At 40.4% G+C, this 23,690-nt stretch overlaps 1 protein-coding gene across 3 annotated transcripts; it reads right to left on the bottom strand.

Moving 5' to 3' along the window:
- Positions 1 to 298: 298 nt before the first annotated feature.
- rps6kc1 (ribosomal protein S6 kinase B1) lies at positions 299 to 23,681 on the bottom strand. Of its 3 annotated transcripts, none has more exons than XM_087805628.1 (16): positions 23,520 to 23,681; positions 22,858 to 22,893; positions 21,358 to 21,478; positions 20,618 to 20,733; positions 20,462 to 20,555; positions 20,346 to 20,399; positions 19,854 to 20,270; positions 19,130 to 19,254; positions 18,778 to 18,876; positions 15,684 to 15,731; positions 14,420 to 14,552; positions 9,489 to 10,973; positions 7,406 to 7,495; positions 3,649 to 3,731; positions 1,230 to 1,325; positions 299 to 998 (listed from the first exon to the last, which is right to left on the bottom strand). In XM_087805628.1, exons 1-16 carry the CDS (start codon positions 23,619 to 23,621, stop codon positions 897 to 899), a joined length of 3,201 nt encoding a protein of 1,066 aa, XP_087661754.1. In that variant the 5' UTR covers positions 23,622 to 23,681; the 3' UTR covers positions 299 to 896. The 3 variants fall into 3 exon arrangements, with proteins under 3 accessions (XP_087661754.1, XP_087661755.1, XP_087661756.1); XM_087805629.1 differs by having other exon boundaries at positions 19,133 to 19,254; XM_087805630.1 differs by having other exon boundaries at positions 19,854 to 20,399; positions 23,520 to 23,665.
- Between the last annotated feature and the right edge of the window lie 9 nt (positions 23,682 to 23,690).

Genomic DNA, 23,690 nt, shown 5'->3' with positions numbered 1-23,690 from the left:
GGAATAAAAGACAAAAGAATTGTAACACACAGAAATACACAATCAAATTAAACACACGGTAAAAAAAAAGAGCAACAAAAATACGAGCAAATGCTCACACATGTAACGACGGAAACACACAACATAAATAAACAACACATGAACGAAAGAACACTAGAAAATAAACTTTAAACAAAAGCAAAAAGTTAACATCATTCACTCAAACGAAGATTCATTTATTTTAACGAACTTAAACACCGACCAACAAAAGACCGCACACACACGACAACACAACATACAGGAAGAAATAAGAAAGTGCTTCCGAGTTGGTCATGTGTGTTTATTGTCAAGAGTGCAGCATCGGACGCACAAGAGTTGTGTCACTACGGGTGTGTTGAACCAGAACTAGATGAGTGTTTGTCTTCAGTTAGTCGCACATGTCAGTTGTCACCATCCACTTTTTCCTAAGAAACCCTGATCAATGTACTGCAAAAGACGAATAAAAAAGACGCTTCTATCGCATTATCCTCGGACTAAACATCATCAATCACTTCATGCAGGTTCGAGTGCAGACGACATCAGGCCAGAACCACAAAAAATCACCAAATATTGTAAACAAACGTGATCCGGGAGCGCCTGAGTCTAGCTTTGCATAGAGACAGTGTGAGTTAAACGCAGTGGAGTGTGAAGTCAGGGTTGTTCTTACGGCACATGAATCTTTAGTGGAGTGGACTTACAAGGACTACACAGTCCGCAGTCAGTCTTTGCGGGCTGAAGGTCTGAAGGGAGGGAAGCGTGGACGCTCCCTCGGGACAAGATCTATGGCAGCATGTATGACAGGCCGTCCACGCCTCTGCAGAAAAACAAGTATCCCAAGTGTTCAATACTGTATTTTGGCAAACAAATGGTCTCAACTTCTACTTGGGCCAGTCCACGGTGGCGAAAAAAGGGTGAGATTTGACGTCTTCTGCACCTGCCACTCCGCCACCCAGTCTCTCCACTGGGTTGTACTGGAGCAACTGGAAAGGAGACAAGACCACATGAACATTTTGGGCTTCAAAGACCAGAAAATTTACTACAAAAGCGCTCAGACCTCGATCAAATATCACTTATTACCTACAACTACTAATATAATTCAATACATGTCAAGAGGCAGCTACTTTGAGTTCTTCCCGTTGTCTTTAAGAGAGCCTGTGGATCCAAACGGTAATTTATACGATTGTCGGCGAGAACCGATGGTCGACTCCCACCTGCTCGAGCAGAGACCTGGCCTCCTCTGACACAAACTCTGGGATGTTGAGAGTTGTGTGGCGACTGATTCCTGCTGGATGACACCGCAGCAGAGTCTGTGAAGTGGAAAAAAAAAAGAAAAAAAAAGAAAAACAGTCAGTGGGAGAACAGAACAAACCGAGAAGACCCCCCGCGGTGCCGACCCAAAGCACAGAACACCTGAAACAACACAAACATGTTTCTCTTCCTAAGAACTTCTTTGTGTGTCATCCAGTGAATAATACGGAAAGATTTTTTTTTCATTTTTTTTTTTTCATTTAACACAGAGCCGGAGTTGTTCCTGCCGACATGAGTAAAGGAACCGCGCGTCAATTTGGTTGGCACAAAGAAAACACTAAAAATAATCTTACAGATCAGAGAAGCTGCGTTGATCATTGTAGTTCAAATAATTGACAGTAATGACTTTAATGGCTGCGCGTTGCAGCTTTCAGCGCAGACAGAAAACGAAAGTGGAGAGTTTGAAGTTTAAGTTGCCGTGTGTGAGTGTGTGTGTGTGTGTGTGTGTGTGTGTGTGTGTGTGTGTGTGTGTGTGTGTGTGTGTGTGTGTGTTTTTTCCCATCAGTTAGATCAGTTGTCGTTCTGCTGATTGGTGCTGCGAGGGGTTCTGGCTGGGTTCCTAGCTGCAGTCAAGACTGCTCCAGGCGAGATCTTATCCTGCAAGGATCAGGATACACGCGTGTGTGTATCACTGCCAGGACGGTACCCCGACATAATCATCAAAGGAGACATCTGTGTGACCGAGTCGCCCTCCCACCACCGTCAGGTAAGTGGGTATGTGTTCTTGCACACAATGACAATAAACTAAACCCCCCCTCCGACTTGATGGGCCCCGTTGATATGAAAAAGAGCCACTGGCGATCAGTCAGGATTTATTTCAATTGAATAAACTATGAGAAATGTAAGGTCCACTCTGCACCTGCACTGTGTGTGTGTGTGTGTGTCTGTGCGTGTATAAGTGTTTGTTACCCCAAATAATTCCCCCAAAAAACTTTTTCAAAAGACTTATATTTTTAAAAAAACCTTGACGTAATAATTTTAAACATTATTTCTACATGTTGTATATATAATACTTAACAATTATGAGTTGAAAAAGTAACAAACAATGAAGTAAAATGAAGTCTTAAAACAATTCATATCCATGAACTGAGAAGGTACGACTGATAAAAGCAGGAGTTAGTCCTCACGAACATGTGATGTCACTGGGTCAAGGTGAAACAAATGCGTTTTTGGTATCCCTTGTGTTGTCTCTGATTCAAGATGGACGACCTCAGCCACTGCATATGTATTCGTGGAAGCCAGTCGTTCACTTTGACGCAGAGACAACACGAGGGATAATAGATTATCTCTAAAGGGAGCCACATTTGATGAAGGCAGGGGCCAAACGTGAAAAGTGACATCAAACCAACAATTATTTAATTCACTTCAAAATGTAAAGCATACACATCTACATCTAGTTCAACACCAAATTGAAAACGGACGGACAAAAAACATTTTTAGTTACTTGTTTTTAACATGGATAAAAAGTTAAAATAATACAATAGTGTATACATTTAAATTAGATCTAAATCAACATTAAACCAACTTTGAATCAACTAGATATGCTGTACATATAATATAATAAGTGCTTCAAAAACATGTGTTCATGCCTGGCTTCTACTTTAATAATGTGGAGCGGAATATTGTGTTTTAATATTTGCAGCTGTCGCTGAATGAGTAATAATACTTGTTTGCAGTGACATTCTGGAGGAAGCATTTTTGGGATAAAATACTATTGACGTGTTTTTATGTTGTTGTGATTTGGCAGATCTTGTGACAAAGGTATTTATAAAATATACGAGTAAACTCTCATCCACCACAGTTGATACAGAACAAAAAAAGCTCATTGTAGCTGGTGCTGCTATTTTAATGTTTTTTGGAAGTGCTGGTAATACTTAAAAGTCCCTAAATTCAGTTGAAGTAAAGATACAATGTCACTGATGTTTTCTTTCTGCCTGAAGCCTTCTTGAAAAATGGTGCGGAATGCAGGATTAGTGGAGTTGCAGCACCCCGAGAGCTGCCCGGGTCTTCACCTTCACTGCTGATCTAAGGCTCAGGAGCGTCCAGGAGCCAGCAGTGACTCCCTGGGAGAGCTGACCTTCTGGCCCAGCAGATGGAGCTCAAGCTGGGGGAGAAAGTCACACAGACACCCCTGGCACTCGCCGAGAACCAGAGGAGGAGACGGCAGCCAAGACGCAGCGAAAACAACAAAACCGCCTACTCAAACACAAGCTGACCCGCACGCCGAATCGCACACATGCTGGGAGGCCCGTGAAGAGCGCGAGGGTGTACACCTTCAAACACAACACCTTCGCAACAAAGACGGCACTTTTTTTGACTCACCATGCCTGTCAGGAGCTCAAAGAGAATTGCGCCCAAACTCCACCAATCGCAGGCAGTCGTCTCCTCGCTGATGCCTCCCACCTCTGAAATGGAAGTGAAAGATGATTACATGATTTATTACAGAGAACCAAAAAAAAAAAATCCTGCCTTGGTATATTTTAAAAACACCTGAAATAAGCCGCATTCAATTCCGACCCTGAACGCGGCATAATAATATTTAATTGAACCGACAATGAGGGGAAATAGAACAAAAACAGTCACACGTGTCTCATGAAGAGGGCGATTTGCATAATAAAAAAAAAGCGGTTAAATTGTGGAAAACCGTCTGCGCTGCAACTTCACGCCATCTGCATGACCCGACCTCGCACGAGATGTGCGACGCAACAACACGAAGTTGTGTACCCGAAACTTGACCATAAGTCTCTGCTCGGTTTGTAAAAAAAAATGCGTTGATTTATTGAAACTTTATTCGTTAACTTTCATGTTTCTAACTTTCAGAAATGTGTGTCGCTTTAATCAAAACATGAAACAATCATAACACTATTAGTGCTTCGTAGCTTCACTGGGTACCAGATGGTCTCTTGTGTTAGTCCACGTTCCTCCTCTCTACCCCTGTCTCAGGGGTGGGAGATTGGTCACCTAAGGGGACCAGGACCAAAGGGTCGCGGCTGTGCGTGCCCGGGGACCAGGATCCTCAGCTGGGGGAACATGAGAGACAAAGACACCCTCATGTCCTACAGGCAAGCCAGACCCTCCGAAAGGCCTGTGCGGCTCTCTTGCAGCCAAGGTTAGCGAGGGGTATGATACCGCACACAAACACACAGTTGGCTGCGAGTGTGTGTTTTTATACGTATATATATATAAACACACACTCGCAGCCAACTGAGCAACCGATCTTCAGGGCTCCCCAGAACCAGTGTTTTGACAGCCAAGGAGAGGAGATCGTCATTGAACGGACTAGTGATACCTGCGCAGCACTGAGCTGGAGGGGGGGACAGTGGACACACACTCGCAGACTCGCGTCTCAGAGCAAGGTCGATGTCATCACAATGGATTAATGTCTAAGAAGCTGCAGGGAGAGTACAGTGGAGCAGCTACACTTAACGCTCTGTCAGAGCCGGGGAGAGGCAGCGAGGACGGGAGTTAACTGCGTCCAGAGGCCACGAGTTCATTCAAACCTCAGGATCGTGCCGCTCGTTCCAGAAAACAATTTCAAAAACAACCTGACGTTTCCTGTTCTTCAACAGGAATTGAAACACCTGCTCAGGCGGGTGTAGGTTGACATACCGGACACTTCGGTTTAACAATACCCTTATTGCTTCTTCTTCCGTTTTTCTCTTAACCATCAAGTTCCCTGCTGCTTTGCATCTCAATCAAACGCGCCGACCCTTATAAACACATCAGGAACCTACTCTCTTCTCCACCAACACTAACTTCCTGAAACCATAACTGACAATAACTGTTCAGAGATCAAGCAGGTAGGAAGTTGGCACGAATATATGCATTTACTTGACAGTTTTAAAAACCTCAAATCAATCTCTACCTTGCCATAGAAAAATATTTTTTAATAGTTCAAATGATTTAATAAATAATGCGTGTACATTTTCTAATTGCTATTTAATATTAATCCCGTTATTAAGAGCACATTTTTTTCATGTACCATCCACTGGATTATTACAGTTGCCTTAAGTGTTAACGTAGTAAATGTAATCACGCGGCAGATTTTTCTCCTCATTTGGATTGAAAACATTTGCCATCTGATGTTTATCAGATCTGATGAGATGACGACAGAGTAAATAAGCACAGGCGCAGAATAAACAGATGAAAATCCGGCCAGTGTCATTTGTTCCCACTCCACTCCCGAGATATCTTTTGGGTGTGAAAGTGAGAGCTTTTAAAAACATGTTTTCCCTGCTTTTTACGCACATATGCACACCAACACGTACACGTACACACACACACCCCCCCCCCCCCCCCCACACACACACACACACACACACACACACTAACAGTCACAGTGGGCCCCCTGCTTGTTTTCTGGCAAACAGTCATAAATCTGTCATCAGGAATGAAGCCATCACTAGAGTTGACCCTGTCTGGATGAACGACAATGCAGAACAAGGGCAGGGGATACACACACACACACACACACACACACACACACACACACACACACACTGTGTACTTATGTTTGTGAATGTTCAATAGTATTTTCAAGCTGCATGTTATCAGGCACATGGTAAATTACTCATTATTACCATTCTTAAATTATTATTTTGTGTGTGGTCAGTTTCATGTGTGGAATTTGTGCCTTCTGCTTTTTATTTTTTTTACACTTTTATAAGTTAACACAGCTTTTGTTAATGTGTATCATGCGACTACTCACACTTTTGTCTTTAAATATTAGAATTACATATTTTGTTATCCAATGTCAACATACTTTCTGAAATTAAATAATAATTTATTTCAGTTGCAGTAAAAATAACCGCTTAAATTACATTTTTTCATCACAAAAACTTTAACTTTATTTTTGCTTAATCTATTCATCCTAACCTGAATTAACTCCAAATTATCCAATTATACAACGCAGACGAAGAACATAAAGAAAACAAAACAAAAAATAATTTCACATTCTGTCATTCTACGTTGTAGTCCCTAAATATTTAACCTTTCAATGTTTGTTTTTTTAAAACCACAATTTCAGTTTGTCACCAAGTCGATTCCATAATTAAACACCGAGAAATAAAACACATCTATATTTAACATTTGTTCTCACTTTACAGATTTCAAAGACAGACAACCCTCTTAAATTTCGGTTTAAAGAAATGCTGGCGGGAAGACATTTGTTCTTAGCTCTAAATAATATTTCAAATGTTTTTTTCGTACAATGTCAACTAATTAAACAATTTCAGACTTTATAAATAATGCATTTGTGATTTCCCGATATGGAGCTTTGTTCATTCATTCTAAAGACACTTTTCTGGAGTTAAACAATAGGGTCTGTTCATGTCCTGTTTATATTTCCCCAAACCTCATATATATATATATGTCATTCCCCAATGACTTAGTTTCTCCCATATTATTTTAGACCTGTGTTCTAAAATGTAATTTTCCTTGTGGCGTAAAAGTTTCATTTTTAGTAATTTGTACCATTTTGAATTTATAATAATAACAATGGAATCTATGTAGAAGAAAAAGCTATACATAATTTATCCATATAGATATATATATATATAAAAACACACAGTAATAGTAATGTATTTATACTTGTTTGGTGTTTTTCATTTATATGTATGGAAGACTTGAAAAAATAATTGAGCAAATTAAAGAATTAATTTTAAATGGTTAAAAAACAATCCATCATATTTGTGTTTGAAAAACCTTTGTTCGTACAATGAACCATTTTCGTGGCGAACAAGTTCCTGCCGCGCGTCTCTCACAGCATCTCAGAGGAACGTGTTTGATTCTAGGCACACTGTTGCGCAACAGCACACTCTGCAGGACAGTAATGGAATAGCAATAATACCTACGAGGGAGAATCTAAAATATACCTTAAGCTTCAACAGTTCATTTTGAAGGAATTTATTTAACCCAGAATTTCTCATAGATGACTGTCCTGTCATAACTTCATCCTTGACACTTGCTTCTTCTATAATTGTGGAATATTTTTGAAACCTTTAGTATTAATATTGCACATGACAACATGGACAAGAATAATTTAGGTTTTCGTTTTTGAAACTTTTCCAGCTCTACTCACCTGGAGCGCAGTACATGTTCAAACTGGCCTCTTTGTCACAGGTATCTTCCACATCTGTCCAGCTGCAGAAGTACGTGAGCTGTACGTGACCTGAGGGCGAGACAAACGGTTAAAGGCTGGTATAGGAAAAAACTCTTTGTCTACCCCGAGTTGTGACGGAGCATCCCATCTGAGCTCAACTCCATAAACTGTTTGCTCACCTTTGGAGCACCTTCTTCCTCCTTCCCTCTCTACATCGCCCCTGCCCGAGTTTTCAAGCACATGGCCTCCGCTATTACTCCTGTTTAGCTGCTCCCCGTTAACGCCATCATTAGAACTAATGGTGTCATTAGGTAGCCACAGCCATTAGCTCGTGCTAGCCAGACTGATGCACCACACTACTCTGTTGATGGGCCCTCTAGAACAATAATTACCATCAGCGAGACTAAAACAGCCACTCAGCTAATTAGACGCTTGTTGATAACGAGGTGGAAAGATGACTGGAGGACGACAAAGGAAGAAGTTGGGAGACTCGTTTTTTTGCTTTCGGTAGGAACCTGGTCTTAAATGGAAGAAGACTGTAGAGTGGTCTCTCCTTTTTTTCGCTGGTTAGAGGAACAAAAAGTTGTGACCTATATCAGTTAATATTGATAACATTAATTTGCAAGAACTTGTAAAGTCAACATTGGTTATTAGGTAAGTAAGTAAGTAATATTTATTTATATAGCGCTTTTCGAGACCAGGGTCACAAAGCGCTTAAACAATCAAAACAATACTCAAAAAAGTACATACTTTAAAGATCAAGATAATACTGAGAACAACACAGGAGTTCGAGAAATTCAAGGAAAAGCCTGAACAAATAGAAACGTCTTAAGATGTTTCTTAAAGGAGTCAGTAGATCCATCAAGCGCAAAGAGAGAGAAGATCGTTCCAAAGCTTAGGAGCAACAGCCTGAAAAGATTTCTCTCCTCTGGTCCTGAACCGTGTGCGAGGAACCATAAGTAGATTCTGATCCACAGACCTCAGAGCCCGAGCTGGGGTGTAAGGCTGGATCAGATCAGTGATCTAAGGAGGAGCCTGACCATGAATAGCTCTGAAAGTAAGAACCAGAATTTTAAAGTTGATCCTGAAAGAAACTGGAAGCCAGTGAAGAGTTTTAAGGATCGGAGAAATGTGAGTTCTTCTACTAGAGCGGGTCAGAATTTTAGCTGCAGAGTTCTGAATCAACTGCAGGCGAGACAGCTCCTTCTTGTTAAGACATGAAAACAAACTGTTACAATAGTCCAGACGAGAAGAAACAAACGCATGGATTACAAGCTCCAGATCATGTTCCGACAACATTTTCCTAAGTTTAGAGATCCCATCTCTCACAGTAATGGTGACCTGAAGAGCTCCCATAATGTAATGGCAGCTGACGATCACTTTGGACACAGCATCATAGACATAGTATTTCAATACAGTATTGTAGCGACCAATCGGCCGTCACTAAAAAAAGCAATAAAGTCATTATCGCAGTTCATCGTTTTGTGGGCAACATAAGTAAGGTGGGTGAGGTAATTGGCTAAGTTATGTGGTGTCCAGATCGTGTTGTGACATCATTTTCCTAATTTGAAACGTTTTGAAGCGTTTTAAGGAGCTTTGCAGTTACTGACTGCTGCGTACAAAAATATAATTTAACATTGGTAGTGAATAGAAAAATCCCTCTGTATAAATTCAGTAAAATTATGTTAAGCATGTAACAGCATTGTGCGTTTACTATGCTGTTCTTTAAAAATAAACGCAATTCATTGTTCCAACATTATTCGGACAGTATTGCAAAAATATTGTATCGTTCCTTCTGTATTGTGCTACCTTTTGTATCACCAGATTCTTGACAAAACACATCCTCAGTGTTGACTGGTCTCTCAAGTAGATCGAGTTGATATCTCAGCTCAGTGATAAGAGCCACTATGAATAGCAAATTATCCCAAAAGATGAACCATCTTGACACTAAAATGGTCATCATGCTATGGCCGGATAACGCTATAGTATTTTTTTCAGGTCAGAAACTGCATACCTATTCCAGATTTCAGAGAAAGAAAAAAGTTAAGAGCAGATATCTGACCTAGATGGTCTATCAGGATGTTGTTGGGGTTCAGGTCTCGACAGGTGACGCCATCTTGGTGCAAACAATCCAAAGCCGTCACCATCTCCGCGGCCCAGCAGCACACAAATGCCTCTGGGATGCGGACTTGGGACGCGGCCAGCGACAGCTCGTCCAGTTCTGCAAACAGCCGGGACACTTTATCAACCTCGCCACCTGTATTACTAATAGTTCCTGATGAGTCAGCGGCGACACCCGACACGTCTCTGAGCCGATGACCGGCTTCAGCTCCCTCGCTAGTCTCACTGGTGAACGGAAAATCTGTCGCTTCTGATTCAGGGGCTTGCGTGTCATTAACGGTGTCTTGTAAAGAACCTGCAACTGCCAACTTTTGCTCATCAGAATCCTCCGGTTCGGTCGTTAGAAAAGAAGAAGATCCTGCGCGGAGATCTTCCTCAGACTGGGTGTGAAGCTGCAAAACATCAGGCTGGGTGGACTTAAAAGGGGAACCTGGGGGCTCCACAGTCTGAGACGACACCACTTCTTGTGAGGAGTCAACGTTGCTGCCGATCACAGGAAGATTCACAAGGAGGTCTGGTGGGTGACCCTCTTCCTCATCAACCGCCTGCTGAAATGAAATGACTGGCACCGACTCTGTAGAAACCTTGTCGCTACAGTCCAAGCCCCAGATCTCCAGGCAGTGTCCTTTGACTTCCTGAGCCAGCTCCGGAAGATCTTCGGTGACATCCGAGCCCAGGTCGGACGTAGAAAAAAGGGAGAAGTGTTTATGAGATTTATCTCCCCAGTCGAAGCACGACACCTCACTTGCACTGTCTTTGCTGTCGATACGGAAGAACTCCATGGGCGTGTGTTTGGACTGAGACAGAGGCGCGACGGGCGAAGGCAAAGCGCTAAACACGTCGCTGTTCTCTTGTCCTTCAGTGGCAAACTGTTCGTTGTCGTGACTCAGCCCGCTCTTGTCGGATGATTCCGTGAAAAAGCCCAGTTCCTGCGAGCTGACGGGCGAGGAGAGGCTGTCATTGCTGAGCAGGGAGCGACTTCGTGACGAGGTGGTGGTCGTCGTCACGACGGGGACTTCCAGCGACAGCATTTCCTGTTCGCTCTTCTCGTCGTCCTCGGCGTTATCCAGCGGGTCTACCTTCTCCTGCTCATACTCGTTGCAAAGAGTTAAATAACTGTTGGTGCACTCTTCCTCGGATGTGGCTCCAGAATCTGACTGGACACCCATTTGCTTCACCAGTCTGGAAAGAAAGCCCATTTTCTCGGGCGCCAGATCATTGCTTTTAGTCTTCGCCTCCGGGACTAGTTCGGAGGCAGCTCCAGGTCCTGGAACAGCATCTGCTAAATCCGCAACTTGATGTTGAACTGCACTTCGTGGTGAGTGAACAGCTGCGGTGTGGCTCTTCTGGATGAAGGGAATGTCGAAACTGTCATCTGGACTGCAGTTACGCAGGTACTTGCCAATATGAGACCACAGCTTCCCACCTGTAGATCGTAAAGAAGAGGAAGGAGTCGTGTTAGACTGTTGCAGCAAAATGACAAAAGAACTAAGAGGAAGAATGAGAAGAGGAATGTCTTTGCTTATTGTACCTCTGGTTATTGTACCTGATGATACAATTCCAGGGTTAAATCAATACTCTGGTGACTTTGGCGAGTCTGTCAAACTGAGTCTGAGAAACTTGGGTGCTGTATTTTACAAAGACATGTTTCTAGTTCAACACTGCAAAAAAAGACCAAAAACTGTTTTCTTCAATTGAGGCAAATCTCTAAATTCATCACAACATGATTAGGAGCTTATAATCCATATATTTGTTTCTTCGCATTTAGACTATTTTAACAGTTTATTTTGGTGTCTAAACAAGAAGGATCCGTCTCGCCTGCAGTTAATACAAAACTCTGCAGCAGGAATTCTGAGCAGCTCTAGTAGAAGAACTCACATTTCTCTGATCCTTAAAACTCTTCACTGGCTGCCAGTTTCTTTCAGGATCAATTTTAAAATTCTGGTTCTTACTTTCAGATCTATTCATGGTCAGACCTTCCATCAGTGATCTGCCAGCCTTACACCCCAGCTCAGGCTCTGAGGTCTGTGAATCAGAATCTACTGATGGTTCCTGAACACGGTTCAGGACCAGAGGAGAGAAATCCTTCCAGGCTGTTGCTCCTAAGCTTTGGAACGATCTTCCTCTCCCTCTGTGTTTGATGATCTACTGACTCCTTCAAGAAGCATCTTAAGAACTTTTTATTTGTGCAGGAGTTTTCTTAATATTCTTGGGGCTGCTGTGTTTGTCTCTATGTTGTCTTGGCCTGTTAAAGTATGTATTGTAACTGTGTATTGTTCTGTTGTTTAAGCACTTTGTGACCCTGGTCTTAGAAAGGCGCAGTACAAATAATAATTACTTACTTACTTACATAAGCTCACAAGATAACTTATCCAAGGATTTATCTAATGAGTGAGTGTGTATTATTATTGTGTTATTTCAGTTTATAAGAAAAACAAAAAGACAGAAAAACACTCACTATTTCTAAAATATCATGAATAATCAGAATAAGAAACGTTTAACGTCAGAGTTGTTAACACAAAATAGCATTTTATTTGTGGCGTCAGAACAGAATAAAATAATTAAATGAGATAACACACAAAATAAGCAATAGAAAAACCAAGCACCAAGGCGGCCATTTTCCGGTGCCTAAGCAAGTTTAATTTAAAATGTTGAACTGATTCAATTATTTACAATAACCAACGTTCACGTCTGAACTGATTTGGAGTTTTTTTCTTCTTTTGTTGTGTCGTTTTGTTTATTCTACCTGGTTTGGTAGTCTCCCAGGTGTCTTTTCTCCCTCACCGAAGCACAAGCATGGTTCACAGGATAATACGGTAAACGGTTAACTCGGTAAACACTAAACCTTGCATTTTAACAAGTGCTGCAACACTGCTTTAGGTTTGTCTCACCTCCTCACAGTAAACTCATCACTGCGGCAACACGTTTTTCAGTTTAGAAGCCATGTTACTCTTTTGCTGTGGCTTCACTAGTAGAATCCAGAATCACCGGCCCAGTCACTGACTTGGATCAGAGGTTCCAAACTCAACTGTACGGTGTACATTTTAGGACATCGTCAGGTGTCAGACAAAACGGCTTCATCCGTCAGACGAAGCAGCCTCAGACAAAACGGCCTCAGACAAAACTCCGTCAGATCGAACTTTGTCAACCTTCAAAATAAAAGTCCCCAGACAAAACTACATCAGAAACAAAAAAAATCGCTCCTTTTTATTTCAAATAAAACAGGAAATGCATGTGATAACGACGTGATGTTAGACAAAACGACATCAGATAGCATCTGGGATAAAAAATAACGTACCGTTTTATTGCGAATGAAACCAGAAATGCACACGATAACGATGTGATATCAGCCAAAAGGACATCGGATAGCATATAGAAAAAAAAATAAACGCATCATTTTATTTCAAATGAAAACCAAAATTCATGTGATAACTATACTACAAAATCCGATGGCATGTTGACGTGTGACGTCACATGTATTTCCGGTTTTATTCGAAATAAAATGGTCCGGTGATTTCTTTTCCCAGATGCTATCTGATGTCGATTTGTCTAATATCACGTCGTTATCACATGCACTTCCGGTTCAATTTGCAATAAAATGGTTCGTCTGAGGCTGTTTTGTCTGACGCCGTTTTGTCTGACGGAGGTTTGTCTGAGGCTGCTTCGTCTGAGGCCGTTTTGTCTGACGCCGTTTTGTCTGACGGAGGTTTGTCTGAGGCTGCTTCGTCTGAGGCTACTTCGTCTGAGGCCGTTTTGTCTGACGCCGTTTTGTCTGACGGAGGTTTTTCTGAGGCTGCTTCGTCTGAGGCCGTTCATTCTGAGGCTGCTTCGTCTGACGGATGTTTTTCTGAGGCCGTTTGGTCTGATACCTGACTATGTACATTCCCAAAGTTAGCAAAACTTTGTATTCTTGCTTTTTATTTTTTTGTGTTCATCTGTAAATCTTCTGCTTGAATTGTGAATTTCCGAACTCAGATAAATAAAATTATCTATTTAATTATCTATCTAATGTTGTTTTGTATGAAGCCTAAGGCTGCTTCGTCTGACGGATGTTTGTCTGAGGCTGCTTTGTCTGAAGGATGAAGCCGTTTTGTCTGATACCTGACGATGTCCTAAAATGTACACCGTACAACTGGCTTGGGGGTCATCAGGGGTCAAATCTTGCAGAGACTGGGCTGCAGGATTGGGGTCTTATACCTTGTTGTTTTGTGTCATTTATGTTTTATGTGGTTTCACTGTAAATGTTGTACATGTTTGTAAACTCTAAAATTGTCCCTTACTTACCACCGTAAGTCACTATGTAACAGATGAATGTTGGTAGAGTATATATAAATGATTTAAGGGCTTTGAACCTCTCGTCTGTGTGCCCACACACCAACATTGTGAGGCAACATCTGCTGTTTGCGACAAGAATAGATGTGGAGTTCACAGTGGCGCGATCGTAGCGGGTCAGCTCGGCGGCTAGGAAAGTAAAGCATCCGCATGTTGTTTCGTTCAAAGTCACGTAGGTCAACGCTTCTCTGAAAATCTCTTCCATCGCAACAATCCTTTCTTGAGAACTGACAGGTAAATGTAGTTTTTATTCAACGCTGTTGAACGAAACAAGATAATAGTTGGCGCTGCTGCAGTAGCAACAGAGGTCACCACAAAGTATGTCAGCGATTATAAGGAGTCCGTTTCCTACGTAGACACCAGCCTACACAACCTAAACACCTAATGTGAGCAGGGGTGTAAGGAGACCCAGGTGTTGGCACAGCTAATGAAGCGTGGCACCACCTGCTATTCAGAATAATAGGCGGTGATACGGATATATCCCTATCAAACATCTGCCTGGAACAAGGACAGAGTGGAGGAAGCATGAGGGCGACTTACCTTCAGCGTACTGCAGTAGCAGAAAAACCGTGTCCTCCGAGACGATGAACTTTTTTAGCTGGACCATGTGGGGGACTGAGAGAGGCATGATGGTCTTTTTTATTCTCCCACAGTCGCTGCTCTTCCTCAAACCCTGGACAAAAGAAAAAAATCTTTAATTGTTTGGGCCCATTTCCGTACATCATCACATGTTCCAAATGTTGTAGTCGCCAAGATGCAGTAAGTCTTTTATCTTGAACATTTTTTTAGGTTACTTTTTAAAAGTTCCCCCCCGTCCGAAATCTGGGCGAACGAGTGGTTACGATAGTGAAGCGTATTATGATGCAATAATGGCTTCAATCCTCCTCAAGCTGGCCGTAATCACGCCCCCCTTTGTTTATACAACGAACCGCTCGGAGGTGGAGACATGCAATTACCAACCTCGACGTTTGACCAATCAAAGCAGGGTAGGTTTGGTTATGGTAAACTATTTAATCTCCAGAAAAATGTTTTCAGTGGGTGGGGCTTAAGATAATTTCCTAATGTAAATATTTAACAACAATATTGTACACAACAGACACACACTGATGAGTATAATAGAGAGTCAACATCCATTTAAGAGACACTCAAACCAACGTGTTAGTTGCCCTTTTAATTACATGTAACTATATTTTCAGGAATCATTTAAATGAAGAAAAATATGAACATAATGTTGCACATAAAGTCAACCTTCTTATAGACAATCAAAAAAAAACATTTGCTCAATTACTGGACCTGTAATTTGATATATTATAAATCAATTGGAGTCATTTCACTATTGCACAGTAATTATAGCTGTGGTTTTATTCCAGGCTTTGTATGTTTTTCACACTCGGTTTGTGTCGCGAACAAGGTAAAAATATGAAAGGTAAGAGGGTGTAGCGAAGGAGAAACCTCTCATTAACAAGTGACCAGCTATGCCCCGTGGCAACCCAAAGTCAGAGGATTCATCAAGCCACATACAGTGCGTGACTTTTGCCGCTTCGCAGATCTATCAGTGCTGCACGTAAGGTTCACATTGGCAGCAAGGAGCTCTCGACGTGCGCGTAAACGTGTGCACGTGTGTGGAGTCGGTGCTGTGCGTCGGCATCTGGCACGACTCTCACACCTGAGAGCAGAGGAGCTGACAGCGACAGGCCCATTAGAATCAATTACAGCGGTCACACACAGGGGCTTCTGGCACACTTCACACTGACACAGGCAGGGGGGCAATGATCTAGAACTCTCCGACACACACACAACTTACTTTCAGGATGAAGGTCTCCTGCGTATTCTTGTCCATGACCAGGAGAACCTGTGATGAAAGAGTGCCGTTAATGTCCAGGTATGACCGGTGGAGAATGATGTAGTGGTCAGTTCCTTCAGGGCCGTGTTTTCCCAAAGACCAGGTCAAGACTCACCAAAGGTTCAGAGAAAGATAAATGTCTGAAAATTATCCTGGACGTTTGGCCACGAGCCAAAGGGCCCTGCTGTGTTAAACAAAGTCTCAACTACAAGGAATAATTGATTAGACTCTCAGACTTTAGCATGAACATTTTTTAAATAATCAGTGAATTAAGTTTTTTTTCTATCATATTTTTGTAATAGTCATCTGTCATAAACTTAAAGCTCTTTATAAGTAATATACTTTTACTATAACATAATGTTTTACCGTTTAAGAACTGGTTAGTTATTAAAAGGTTCTGCATGTGAGAAATAAATATCTTTACACAGGACTTAAGAATTTTGTGACACATCATCCACTGGTATTTGTCATATAATTTTCTACTCAATGTTTTATTATTGTCGTTGGCAAAACTTTATTGTGAGGTTTCAAACCTCGAATTTAGACCCAACTGTCAAAATCGTTTTTTATTTTTTATTCCATTTAGTTTTTAATTAATTGTTCATGAACGCTCATCCTAACAAGACTACACTAAGAATATAACTTATTTTAAGGTAAAGTTGAAGGTAGTTATTAACCCTTAATATTTTTTATATAATGTTTTATGGAAAAAGTTTATTTTTTCTTGTAAATAAATACTGATAGTGATTTGTTTAATCTCAACAACTCTAAATGCATTTCAATTGTAACAGACCTTTGTTATTTATTTGTTTCCTGTGCCAAACGGTGTGTGCTTGCCACGGTGACAGTCACCAAATCTGGCATAATTTATCTTAAATAAGTTTTTCAATATGTAAAAGAGAAACAAAATTTATGTGCTGAAATCGCAAAATTTGCTTTTCTGACAGGTAACTACAGATTATTCTCTTTAATTTATCATCCTTTAGTGCTTAAGTATTGGTAAACCTGGGGGTTGAGTCAGTACTCGTTGCCTTAGGTCAGTCTGTCAAACTGAGCCTGAGAAACCTGGGTGTTGTATTTGACAAAGACGTGTCTCTATTTTAACACTGCAGGAAACTGACCAGAAACCATTTCTTTCAACTGAGAAAAATCTATATGTCACAATGACGATGTCACAACACGATCTGGAGTTTATAATCCATGCATTTGTGTCTTCTCGTTTGGACTATTTTAACAGTTTATTTTCGTGTCCAAACAAGAAGGATCTGTCTCGCCTGCAAACTCTACAGTGAGAATTATGACCCGCTCTAGTAGAAGAACTCACATTTCCGAGAACCTTAAAACTCTTCACTGGCTGCCGGTTTCTTTCAGGATCAATTTTAAAATTCTGGTTCTTACTTTCAGATCTATTCATGGTCCAGACTTACACCCCAGCTCGGGCTATTAGGTCTGTGGATCAGAATTGAAAGTGTGGAAGTGTGTTCAGGAACCATCACTTCCAGACCAGAGGAGAGAAATCCTTCCAGGCTGTTGCTCCTAAGCTTTTGGAACGATCTTCCTCTCCCTCTGTGTGATTTTCTGGGACTCCTGTGTGCCTTATGTGTCTTGATCTTTAAAAGTATATATTTTAACTGTGTATTGTTTTTGATTGTTAAAGCGCTTTGTGACCCTGGTCTAGAAAGGCGCTTCACAAATAACCTTTTCTTAGTTACTTGCAAAAGGTGATACATAGTGTGTGGAGAGAAATAGTGTAAAGCAATGAAAATATCACAAATTTACACACTTTAATTTGGCAAAGGGCAAACACATAATTGTATTTCATATGACTGGTTTGACAGTCATTTATATTTATGAGCATAATTCAGACACTTCTTTTTAACAGGAAAAGAAATTACTGAACAGATGTTTGAGTCAGACAAAAAAAAATGTTATGGCAATGAGAGCAAAGGCTTCTCTTCATTTCATCTTCTTTCCATCTGTAGCCATTAAACGGTGAAAGAGTTATTTCTGTCGCCCCCTGCTTGGTCACCTAAACAATCTACATTTCCTGCCTCCTTCAGCCCTCGTTTACTCTTTGACATCTCCATTGCTCTCCTGCTCCTTCAGCATCTCCGGGGAGAGATTTAGCATATGTGTGTGGCCTGATGTGTGTCCTGCGAGTGTGTGTGTGTGTGTGTGTTCTGTGCATGTGTTCTCTCCGTGTGACCCTGGCTGGGACCAAACAGGTGCAGGCTAAATGGATATGAATGAAGCTGTGAGTAAACAGAGTGGCAATGCTAGCCAGGCACTAATATAATTAAGACACAAACATCAGGGAGAGAGAGGGGTGTAGTGGGGGGGGCGGCCGGGTGAGGAGATCTCTCCATCTGTCTCCTCTGACCCTGATAAAAGTGGAAGGAGAAGAAGATGGACTGGATTTTTCCCCAGATGTCACAATGTCTGCATTCTCTACTTTGTTTCTGAGTAAAGGTTTTGAAGATTCCACATGTTGTGTCAACGTTTTCCTTCTGGTATTAAGTGTGTGTGTATGTGTGTGTGTGTAGGATGAGCCTCATTGATTCAGTGTTGTGCGCTGCTTTCTGAGTGGCTTGCCAAGTCATTTCATGGCTGAGTGGTGAAGTGGCTTCGCTGGCAGCTGGTTGAGAGGACCAGCAACCTAAACTGACCTTGTGGTCGTTGTAACTGGCTCTACACACACACACACACACACACACACTTCGTAAATTATCGAGCCAATCTATTAAGGTTTATTGTTTTAGACAAAAAGGATACTCGATGATGCCAAAGGACACATTGAGAAGAAAGTTGGAATTTTGTCACAACAGAGATGGACGATTACTCTTCGTGATTGCAGGATTTAAGTAAGTAAGTAAGTGAGTAATTTATATTTGTAGAGCGCTTTTCCAGACCAGGGTCACAAAGCTTTCGCTTAAATCATTTATGAATTGATAAATCTAAGTACTCTAACAATCTGCTGAGTTGATTTATCATACATTTCCCCTTAAAAGTCTCTTAAATGACAAAACTAAAGCATTATAATTATGTGCAAACTTACCTTATCTATGACCCCCAGCACTCTGTAGTCTTCCAGATCTTTGGAAGGACTTTGTTGGCTCCCTCTGCTGGAGGACTGGCAGCATTGCGCCCCCATTACCTTAAAAAATAGCGTTTGGGTTATTTAAAAAAACGAAAAAAGGAAATTATTTGTGGTTCATCTCTACTTTTGCACTTAGAGATCAGAACCGAGTATCTAGTAGCCGACAGGAGATGACATTATAAGAATTGACATGCATAATAAAATATAAAACATTTTCAGTTTCAGAAATATTTCATATTAACTTGCGATGACAAGCAATTGAACTAAACACATTTTTAATTTGAAGCTAGGGGTTAGCGCATTCACTCACCACCGTTTGTGTTGACCCTTGACCCATGTTGCCCTTCAGGTACTGACTAGATATCTGCTCGGCACGGACCAAATACTCCGCAGTCTTCTTCTTCACCGCGTCTCGTCGAGTTGGACTGGCCTCCCCTGAACATGAAGCACATATACTGAGAAACTAACATTAAACAAAATAACACAATTGGATAGGTTGTACTTTGAATGTTATGATGCCCATAATCACAGAATTCAATAGTTCAATTCATTTTCTTTGTATAAAAAAAATTACATTCATTTAATTATTTTCTTTTGGGTTTTTACTCAGAGAATTCAGTGCTTTAAGTTAAAAAGTGCTGATAATCCTCTCAATGACCTGTCGTAGTGTGATTTTTATAAATAGGTCTATCAAGCAATTTATAGATCGATAATATTATACAGAAAAGTGTTGTGGAGTCACTTTTTTAACTTCAAACCTCATGACATTAACATCGCCTTACTGATGCCAATTCCATTCCAGGAATGGACAGTAAGGAAAACTGGAAGTATGTCCAGACTATAAGAAAATGTGAAAAAAGTAATGGTATACAAAACGGTAAACTTATATATTCTCTACATACTCTATATTGCACTTAAAACATTGTTTGTGTCACAATAAATCTGGAAAAAATTGTAGATTTGTGTTTTATGATCACATCCTTTTTAATTCCTATTAAATATTGTTTCTAATTGTGCTTAGAACTGGAACTGACCTTGTACCCCCTTCAACAGTTGGTCCACACCAATGCGATAGTAGGTTAAAGCCGCCTGGTAGTCTTGTGCTTTCTCTTTCTCAAGAGCCAAACTAACAAACTCGCTGGCTCTGTCCAGATAATCTGGTTTACCCTCCTTAAAACTTCCAACACTCTCTTTCCTTAGACTTCCTGAGAGCAGTGCAGCGCGGCCAGGACCTCGGACCTCTTGGTCGGGAGCGAAGGGTTGAGGGACGGGAGAAGGTGTTTTTCGTTCGTGCAACAAAGACAAGCGAGGACTGCAGCTACTGCTAAGGTTGGTGGCTCCACCATATGGTTGATTTGGAGAGGTGCGGCCAGAGGCCATGCCATCGTCCAACTCAGCCAGAGAGTCCGAGTCCACCACCAGGGAGGTCAGGTCGCTGTCACTGGACGGTCCTGTGGAAGACAGCAATATTAGGAACCGCATCACTTGAACAGAAAGTGTTGAATTTAGTTTGAGTCCTTTTTCACCTCCATATTCTGATGTGATTGTCAAATCGTCTGCACCGCTGACATCTCTTTGTACTAAAAAAATAATAATTGGAAGGTAAAACTTACAAGTTACAAACAGCCATGACTAACTGTACCATCAGAGCTGCAGTCTGAAAAACTATCTGTCAAAAAGTCCAAGAACGGCTCGGCGGGGCCGATGAGGTCGGATCCGTCATGAACCTTGCCTCCCTGAAAATAAGTTAAAATCTAAGTTAAAAGGGCTTTTGTTGCTCCAAGTACTGACTGCCAACCTTGAAAAACTCCTGGATATGAGGACTGTTGTAGAGAGCAGGAATGTTCGCGGAGAACTGCAACAGATCTTCGGAGCACTGTCTTCTTTCCTCGATCACCGTGTCGTCAAAGCGACCTTTGCAGCAACACACAAATATATACACACTTCAGGTCAGACAGATTCAATATGGAGAAGTTGAAAAAAAGAAAATGAAGAAAAAAAAAAGCCAATATTCGAAATAAAAAGCGTTAGTTAGAATATTTCTCTATGAAGTATATTGATTGATTTATTGATTACAATCCTATGTGGTCATGTAATTACATAGAATTTATTATTCATATAAAACAATAACTATTTGGTTACAGAATGTTTTAGAGCAAGTTGAGAAAAACATAAAAGTGTGAGGGAAAACACTAACTTAAGAAGGAAAGCATATAAAACTTGGCCAAAAAGACCAACAAGGAAAAATACGTTGTTGAAGGTAGAAAGATGTACAATGAGATGTCAACAATGTCTTGATAAAATGCATGTTATATAGGGAGAAATACTTGATTCAACCAAAACTAATAAAAATGGAAGACAAACTAAGGTTTCATTTATACAATTCAGTGTGAAAAATGTTAGTCCATTACAATAATTATATTTTCTGAAGATTAAGAACACTTAACAACATAATGTGCAAAATAAAAAAATAAAAATTAATCCAGCTTATATAGTATAAGAGAAGCACATTTCTGTTAAAAGCATCATAATTCTTACCAAAAACTTTGGCCTTGGCAAACGGTGGGAAGAGTTCCGACTGGTTGCAAACGGTCTTGTGAAGTTGAAGGAGGTTGTGGTGGAGTTTCCTGAAGTCACTATACCGCTTCCACACGATCACCTGGGTGTTGTGAACATAATAAATGTTTTAGCTTTACTTTATGAAGACAAACTTGACCGAGCAGCTTTTCCAAACGCCAGCTCAGTTCAACGAGGCAGCGAAGAGTCACTGTCCCTCTCAGATGGGCAGTAATTGATATCATGCTTGCTTCGTTAGCAAGGGTTCCATAAGAAAAAAAAGATTCCTTCTGAGTAGAAATATGAAGGGGAAAATTCCCCAAAGCTATTTTGTCACCACAAGTCCATTAATAGAGAAGGAAAGTTAAAGAATGATTTGTATAACATGTGTTTTGCAGTATTATTAATGATGAGAGGGATCAAAGTTGACCCTTTGTAATAGCATTCTTCACGGTTGACCCAGTGATAGAGCTATGCATCATTATTAAATTATCTTATATCGCCCCAAAATGTTGATTTGTTTACTTCAATAGGAACACTAAATCATTAAAAAACTTTTTCAGAAGTTACTGCTAATTTACTACTGTGTTGGGCTACAAGATATTTTTAGACTACTCTATGAGGTTTGAATACATTTCTTTAATTCATTTTCATTTGTTTTTAATGTAACGATACCAGTTTAACTTCAAATCAATGAAGAAATGTTGACATGTCGGTGACAGCTGTGAATGTAAACCTATGGTGCGTGCTGTAAAAAAGATGGATACATCTTCAGTATTTATTAGTATACATTTATTTAACCATCAGCAACATACTCTATGTATTCTTGACCTGCTGCTAAAGATATTTTACATTCTATAGGTGCTGTTTTTGAAGCCCACTGATGTCCATCCATCTCCTCATCCTGTGAAAAGTATATCATCATCACTTCCTGGACATCATTGCTGAAATAAATATGGCTGCAGCCAGTCCTTTCTTAGACACTCTCCACCGTCTCTCCAACTTCCTCTTGAAAAAGTATCCGCAAATCACTCAAATACTCACTTACATCACTCAGAACTTCCTCCACTTCTCTGAACTTAGCCGTTGTTATTCACTTCTGTGGTTCAATCATTACACTTCAAAAGTGTGCAAGTAATATTGAACAACTTACGACAACAATAACATTGTAATCGTCCACATAGTGAAATAACTTTGAGTGAGCTGAAGAATGACAATTTGTTTCTTACTCTGATAAAAGAAAAGGTTATGTAATTATTATAAGTATTGTTTCTTCAGAAACCAAAAAATGAGCAACAAAATCATTACAAAATCATGAAAGATAATCTAAAAAATATACGTATATATAACTCCTATCAAAGGAGAAGAACAAAAATAAATTAAACAAAAACAAATATGTATTCATATTATATAAAATGTTCTATTTATGGCGTTTTCTTTAACTAATACTTGTAAAAGAGTTAAGACAAAACTACAGCTTACCTCTTGCACATCTTCTGGATTCTTTCTTGAAATGATCTAAACAGAACAGTGAGAATACAGAAATGCTTTAAATGCAGTTCATGTGGGATTACAGAAAAAGAACATGAACGGCTGTGTGGGCAGAAGATTCTGCTTAAAGTACCACAGTTCAGAGACTGACAATGGATGCTGTGTACAGCAACTGTTGATGAATGAAAGGAGACATCACCAACCAGCAGCTCAAGTGCAAGCTAACAAATACATAAACACAAACAAGCATCTTAAAGCAAACCAAAACCAATCTGGGTTCGTAAAATAAATAAATATAATAAACCACTTCATTTAGTGACTTATTATTTCTGATTATATTTGAATGTCATTCCATTAAATCAGATATTTTGTGTCAATAAAGTATCTGCATCTTACATAAACAATGCTCATTTCAAGAGAAAGGTTGTTTTTTTTAAATACAAAAAGGTATGTTTGTTGACAATGAAAATAAACATTAAAACGAAATTCAAAAGAGAAGAATAATGTTAAAGAAATATGTTGTTTTCTTTGACTAATTTCAAAATGATAGTGTCTTTACATCACGTTAGCTTGTCCTAGCTCAGGCTGCTTGACAAGCTATAAACAACTAGCATTAGCTTAGCACGCAGAGAGAACATGCTCTTTGTATTCACCCTTGCTGTGACTTTGTAGACAGTGTAACCTTTCTGATGCTTCTCGGGATCCGTGACAGTATAAAAACGAGCAAAGTCTCCTCTGTCCGGCTGTGGTATCATTCTGATAACAGCAACATTGCCAAAGCTACCAGCCAGGCTAGCTGTGTACGTTCACCCTCTGACAGCAGA

The sequence above is a fragment of the Callionymus lyra genome, chromosome 13 (genome assembly GCF_982586985.1).
Source record: "Callionymus lyra chromosome 13, fCalLyr1.hap1.1, whole genome shotgun sequence".
Classification (NCBI taxonomy): Eukaryota; Metazoa; Chordata; class Actinopteri; order Syngnathiformes; family Callionymidae; genus Callionymus; species Callionymus lyra.
The sequence above is the reverse complement of the archived record's forward strand: the minus strand, read 5'-3'. Positions and strand labels throughout refer to the sequence as shown.